Raw genomic sequence first — 7,365 nt, 5'->3', positions numbered from 1 at the left:
TGTGATCCAGGAAATATTTCTCCCTCTGTGATCCAGTAAAGATTACTCCCCCGGGATCAGGTAAATATTTCTCCCTCTGTGATCCAGTAAAGATTATCCCCCTGGGATCTAGTAAAGATTTCTCCCTCTGTGATCCAGTAAAAATTTCCCCCTTGGGATCTGGTAAATATTTCTCCCTCTGTGATCCAGTAAAGATGACTCCCCCTGGGATCCAATAAATATTTCTCCATCTGGGATCTGGTAAATATTTCTCCCTATGTGATCCAGGAAATATTTCTCCCTCTGTGATCCAGTAAAGATTACTCTCCTTGGGATATGGTAAAGATTTCTCGATCTGGTAAATATTTCTCCTTCTGTGATCCAGGAAATATTTCTCCCTCTGTGATCCAGTAAAGATGACTTCCCTTGGGATCTGGTAAAGATTTCTCTACCTGGGATCTGGTAAAGGTTTCTCCATATGTGATCCAGTAAAGATTTCTCCCTCTGTGATCCAGTAAAGATTACTCCCCCTGGGATCCAATCAATATTTCTCCATCTGGGATCTGGTAAAGGTTTCTCCCTCTGTGATCCAGTAAAGATTAAATTATTTCCAACAAATAAATCCTGACTCAGTAAGCGGAGCAGCAGAGCTGAGGATCATGGTTCCTCAGCACAGCAGCCGACTCAGAGACTGAAACTAAACAAAGCTGAGCTCCGACATTAGACAGACATGTTGATGTAAACATGAGCGGTCCTGGTTCCAGATGGACTCGGTGCCCCTGCCGGTTTAGAGCCAGAGGACTGTAAACTGGGCCAGACTCCTCTTCTGTGAGGGATGAGGTCCAGGTCTGCCTCCGTCTGTTTAAGCAGTAACCGCTGGTAGATATAAATTATATAATGTTGAAGAAATTCACAAAAACTCTACCTTCATTTTTATTAAGGTTTTCATCAAAACTAACCAGCTCAGTTTTATTGGAAACATTTTGCCACAAAAAATGACTTTGCTAAAATGTAAAACCTAAATGATCGGATTAGGATTAGAAAACTTCAGTAGGTGGGTTTCAAAACAGATAAATAACTAATAAAGTAATTAAAGATAAATCATACCCCTTTAAATTGACGTGAGTCCAAACTGTGCTCCTCAAATCCATCTGCAGACACAGACCAGGAACATTGGATGAATAAATAATTTAATATTTATAATTGAACGTACTGAACTAAAAATAAACATGAATGTTCACAAACCAGGAGCAATCGTGTTTATTTTCATAACTCATAAATAAAGTAAATCTAGCATAATAAGGTAGATTAAAAACATTTTCTGGGAGTGTTGCGCGTCGCTGCAGAAGACGATTGTGAAATCAACAGATTAAATTTGTTGAGATTACGGATGTTTCAAACAACCAGCCACAGCTGATACTGCGATCTGTTGGGTTTCACCAGCGTTTGAAATGTTTTCCAGCTTTTTGTGGCTGAAACTTTCTTGCCTTTATGCTGCCGCACAATTCTACTGTATGCCGACGAATCACTGAACTATTTACCATCATAGTGAAACGTGTTTACACGTTTTTATAAATATATAGTGTATGAAAGTCTAACCCTCGTGCAAAAACTGCGAGCTATACACATTACTGTGGATCGAGCTCAAAGCTTTAAACTGCATGAAAACTAAAAACTAGAGAAATTGCATTTCCTGTGAAAATGCAGTGTGAACGCTTATTGCTGAAGAACTTACTGAAAAACAGCTGAAATTAGCTAAAAACACACTGAAACATAGCTGAAATGGAAGAACAAGCCCAAGTTACCAGAAGAAAGCAGAAAGAATGCATATTTGCTGAATTTAGTTTAAATAGGCAGAAATGAGCACAAAATTTGGTAAATTAGCTTTAAAAAAGTTAAAATTAGCAAGAAATAGCTGAATGTAGCTGAAACAGCTGAAAGAAGCTTGTTACCAAAAAGAAGTGGAGAGAGCCCAACTGTGCCCAATGAGGTTGAAAGAAGCAATGAGCACCAAAAAGAGGAAATTATCTGAGAAAAACAGACATTTTCAACAAAAACAGCTGAATAGTAGCTAAAATGGCAAAAAAAAGCTAAAATTACCAGAAGGAAGTGGAAAGAGCACAATTGTGCCCAATTAGGCTGAAGAAGCTGAAATGAACACAAAAAATGGAAATTATCTGAAAAAAGAAATTTGTCAAAAACAGCTGAATAGAAGAAGCAGAAAGAAGCTTAAACTACCAGAAGGAAGTGGGAAGAGAACATTTTTGCTGAATTAGGCTGAAAAAAGTTGAAATGAGTGCAAAAATTGAAGAATTAGCTGAAAAAGCTCAAATTAGATAAAAAAAAGTAAATAGTAGCTGAAATAGCTGAAACTTGCAGAAATAAGCTGCAAGGAGCATAAAAAGCTGAAATTAGTAGTGATAAGTTAGAAGAGGCACAAAAATGTTGTAGTTAGCCAAATAAAGCTGAAATGAACACAAAACAGCTGAAAATAGCTGGAATTAGCTGAAAGTAGCTGAATAAAAAAAAAACTTTGCACAAGGAAGCTGAAAGAAGCTGAAGCAGAACAAAATGTGAAAGGAGCAGTAAAAGGTTGTAAACAGAGCTAAAGATGTGAAGGACGTAAAATGAGCTCAGTTCGTTTTCTATGAGGTAAAAATGGCAGAAAAGGCTAAATATCTCAAAAAAGCTAAAGTTGCACCAATACCAACAGTCATAGCAGGATTGTCCTGAACGTTTTGATTTCTGATTCGTTGAAATAGTTTGAAAACTGTGGAACGAGTGCTCCACACAGTGACTTCTGCACATCTTTAGACAGAGGACCAAAGGGACGAGGTTTAGATCGTGGAACCAGTCGGTGTTTGTTGTTGACTCACTGTGGACGTCCGGGGTGCTCCGTGCGTCGTACTCGCATGATTCTGAAACAAAGCAACAAGTAGCTAAAGTTGAGCTGATTTAGTTCTGCTTCAGTAAACGTTCATGTGAACGAACCTTAAAGAGGTGGTTAAGTTTGTTTCTGTAACAATTAATATCTTACCTGTTGTAGATAGGGCTTTGATCAACAGAAAGAGAGTTTGGTTCTGACCGGATCAACGAGCCAACGGCTCAACCAAAGGGCGCCAAGACTCGTCATCTTAAAACAACCCTGATCTCAAAATTGTATCAAACTATGTTTTTAAGTTTTAAATTACCCTCAATTTCACATTTACACAAAGTTAGATCATTATTTGAAAGCAGCAACAGCAGCTAGCTGTAGCACTTCCTGCAGGAATATGACTTTTTCTGCTAGATAACCCTGTAATGCTAAATTATTAGCAACACAATGATTTGTAAAATATTGTTAGCGCGGCCTGTTTCTTTTAAAGTAAAAGTGTTTCAGGGCCGTTAGCTCGTCAGTCCGGTCAAAATTAAGTCATTATTCCAAACTGAAGAGCCATCTACAACAAGTAAGATACTAACTGTTCATATCCGTTTGTTTGATCTAGTTGTAGTTTCAGTTAGCGTAATTCAATCAGCTCTTTAGGTTTGAATAATTAAATGAGGTTTTTTTAACACAATAAAAAATAAACAGTTTGTTGCATCAAACAGAAACTGAGGAGAAAGGATCAGTTATTTCTGTAACTTCATTAAAGTTTTGTGTAAAAATGGCGGTTTCTGTTTTTAGCCCAGACTCTGAGCTCTCAGGAAGACACCCTCCGAGCTCTGAGGGCCCGACGGACCGCAGCAGAACTCGCTGCTCAGAACAAGGTGTGAGTGCCGTCATGCGTGCTGAATGTGATCCAGATGGTCACGGGCCTCATCCTGAACCCCCCATGTGCAGATTTCTGACATATCTGTGCAAAATCTGCGTTCCACGCAAACAAATGACAAATATGTTTGACTCTCTCGTCCTTCTCTCTGGTTCTGGACTAAAAAGGACCCAGTCCTTCAGCTCCAGACCCAGAAATGAAAGACATGTGACTGAAAGATCACAAGGCCCGCCGGGCTCAGCCAACCAGCCAATTTTCTCCACATTTCTTCCCAAAATCCTCAGAGTTAAGCAGTACCAGGAGGCCCAGCCGCCTCCTCGTGATTCTTCCCCGATCTCACATGGAGTTCTGCTGGCTTTAATAAGAGCTGAGCCCAAATGGGCCGTAATGGGCCCTGGGTTTGAAGGTTCTGGATGTTGGCGAGGAGCAGAAAGGTGTGCATGGGTCTTTAAACACAAACTCCACAGATAAACAGAACGTTTCAGCTCATCAGGATCTATTTGACCCGTTTTCAGAGCCCACGGGCACACAGGTCCGTTCAGAACGGAGGGCCCGGCATCAGGGTCCGGTTCTGTACGCAGCTGTGAGGAGACCGAGTGGGAAAAACAGGAAAGAAAGAAGAAATTTTAATCCCTGCAACAGATCAGGAAGTCTTATTTGAAAGAGGATCAGGGTCAAAAACTGTAGGTTCTGATGAACAAACGGGTCGGGTCACAAGTCTGAGCAGCTAGCGTCTACATTTTACATTTAATTTGTATTTTTTTAACAGATCTGGTGAAAAAACAACTAAAAACCAGAAATGACTGAAAAAATGTGAAGCATGTGAAACAGCTGTTTTTAAATTGGGTTCGGCTTCAACCGGAGAATCTGACAAAGGTTCCCCAAAGTAATCCCTGATCTATACGGTTCTACAATCCAGCCCTGATCCAGTCCAGGGGAGGTGCCAACCTCTGGGCTCCATAGGTCACGCAGTTGAAACCTGGATCAGACGGATCAGGAGGCCAGATCTTTGTTGGACCAAACAGCAAAAGAAGCATCAACACCGATGAGCCCGGTTCTGTGGCGGTTCCGGGCTTGGATCAGAGTTCTTGTCAACGAAGCTCCAGCTTCATACGTTCAACCACATGAACAAAGAAGAACCTTCTGAAAGACGTTTGATGGTCCAACGAGACTAAAATGGACCAGAGCCACTGTTAAGCACGACGGTGGCGGCATCATGTTTTCAGCAAATATCTTTAATTTATATATAAACCACAACATCTGCTTTTAGGTTTACATTGTTTTTATACTTGTTCAGTCATTTCTGTTTTTTTACGGTCACCCGATTAGTCCCCGTTAAAATAACAATCCATATAATCTTGTTACGAGCCCTAAATTATTCTAACTAAAACTTATTTTAAGTTAAATTTCACGTGTGGGACTGAATGTTTACAAACAAACAAAACAAGTCAATCCTGAATGGTCTTGATTTTAAACTAAAACAAAAGTCTGATTAAATGTAAAATACTTCCTGTCTGCCCTTAAAACCAGCCTGTTGGTGCAGCGTTAAGCCCTAAATAATCTAAAATAAATGAGGCGTTAATCTGGGGGGTGGACAGAGGCCCAGATCTGTTTTTAAATTTCAGTTGAATTAAATAGTTTATACAGTTCATCAAAGTTCATGCTCAGTAATCCAGGTAGAAAATCCAACAAAGTTCAGTCAGGTCATCTGACGGTTTCTTTGTTTGTTGAGATGTTTCGTCCTTCATCCAAAGGACTTCATCAGTCCGAGGAGCCACAAAAAAACAGAGTCCCACAAGCAGCACAGCCACATAGTGGCCCAATCAGTTTGTTGGTGATAAGATGGTTTCTGGGGCCAAAGTATGCAACGTTTTGTTAAAATTTTCTTGAGTGGATCAGAAAGTTTGGGCAGAACAAGAGAAACTTTACGGAAACTTTACGGAAACTTTACGGAAACTTTACAGACACGTTAAGGAAACTTTATGGAAACTTAACAGAAGCTTTGCAGAAACTTTACGCCTTTCGACAAGTATAAAAATGTTGGCAAGTAAAAAACTAAACTGTGTAAATCCAACAAAGTTTAGTCAAGTCATCTGGACGGTTTCTTTTGTTGTCGAGACATTTCATCCTTTATCCAAAGGACGTCATCAATTTGCTGGTGATAAGATGGTTTCTGGGGCCCGCCCTCTCCCCCTTCGACTCCTCTGAGGTAGCCATAGACAAAGTGGTTCAAAACATCAAAGTTCATGCTCAATAATCCTGGTAACAAATCCAACAACGTTCAGTCAGGTCATCTGACGGTTCTTTTTTTGTAGAGATGTTTCGTCCTTCATCCAAAGGACTTCATCTATCAGAGGAGCTAAAACAAACTGAGCCCCACAAGCAGCACACTCACATAATGGTCCAACCAGTTTTCTGGTGATCAGACGGTTTCTGACTAAACTTTGTTGGATTTTCTACCTGGATTATTGAGCATGAACTTTGATGTTTTGAATCACTTTGTCTATGGCTACCTCAGAGGAGTCGACAGGGGAGAGGGCGGGCCTCAGAAACCATCTTATCACCAGCAAAGTGATGACGTCCTTTGGATGAAGGACGAAACGTCTCGACAACAAAAGAAACCGTCCAGATGACTTGACTAAACTTTGTTGGATTTACACAGTTTAGTTTTTTACTTGTCAACATTTTTATACTTGTCGAAAGTCGTAAAGTTTCCGTAAAGTTTCCGTAAAGTTTCTGTAAAGTTTCTGTAAAGTTTCTGCAAAGCTTCTGTAAAGCTTCTGTAAAGTTTCCATAAAGCTTCTGTAAAGCTTCTGTAAAGTTTCCATAAAGTTTCCGTAAAGTTTCCGTAAAGTTTCTCTTGTTCTGCCCAAACTTTCTGATCCACTCAAGAACATTTTAACAAAACATCGCATACATTTGTTCCACTGCTAGATGGGGTGTTGTGTAACACTTTCCTCACCTAAGCTCCAAGGTCAAGGTCACAAATCAAATCAAGGTCAAAGTTATAAAAGATTGTTGCTTGTTCATGTCATTGTTATAGACTGCAGTTTAATAATTTGTTGACGAGCGTATACCGTACGCGGTACTCAGTAATTCATTTTACGCAGCGTAGCTTACTAAACTTTTTTGGATTTTCTACCTGGATTATTGAGCATGAACTTTGATGTTTTGAATCACTTTGTCTATGGCTACCTCAGAGGAGTTGACAGGGGAGAGGGCGGGCCTCAGAAACCATCTTATCACCAGCAAATTGATGACGTCCTTTGGATGAAGGACGAAACGTCTCGACAACAAAAGAAACCGTCCAGATGACTTGACTAAACTTTGTTGGATTTACAGTTTAGTTTTTTACTTGTCAACATTTTTATACTTGTCGAAAGGTGTAAAGTTTCCGTAAAGTTTCCGTAAAGTTTCTGTAAAGTTTCTGCAAAGCTTCTGTAAAGCTTCTGTAAAGTTTCCGTAAAGCTTCTGTAAAGTTTCCATAAAGTTTCTGTAAAGTTTCCGTAAAGCTTCTGTAAAGTTTCCATAAAGTTTCCGTAAAGTTTATGTAAAGTTTCCGTAAAGTTTCTCTTGTTCCGCCCAAACTATCTGATCCACTCAAGAACATTTTAACAAAACATCGCATACATTTGTT

General features: G+C 39.7%; 1 protein-coding gene across 1 annotated transcript in view; it reads right to left on the bottom strand.

Moving 5' to 3' along the window:
• Positions 1-7,365, bottom strand: part of mlphb (melanophilin b) — a 28,096-nt gene that overhangs the window by 10,752 nt on the left and 9,979 nt on the right. Inside the window, exons 5-6 of the mRNA XM_037687174.1 lie at positions 2,856-2,897; positions 1,087-1,130 (exon numbers count right to left, since the gene is read on the bottom strand). Of these exons, the coding sequence (XP_037543102.1) occupies positions 1,087-1,130; positions 2,856-2,897 (86 nt within the window). The remainder of the gene's footprint in view (positions 1-1,086; positions 1,131-2,855; positions 2,898-7,365) is intronic.

The sequence above is a fragment of the Nematolebias whitei genome, chromosome 13, assembly GCF_014905685.2.
Source record: "Nematolebias whitei isolate Nwh7 chromosome 13, NemWhi1, whole genome shotgun sequence".
Classification (NCBI taxonomy): Eukaryota; Metazoa; Chordata; class Actinopteri; order Cyprinodontiformes; family Rivulidae; genus Nematolebias; species Nematolebias whitei.
The sequence above is the reverse complement of the archived record's forward strand: the minus strand, read 5'-3'. Positions and strand labels throughout refer to the sequence as shown.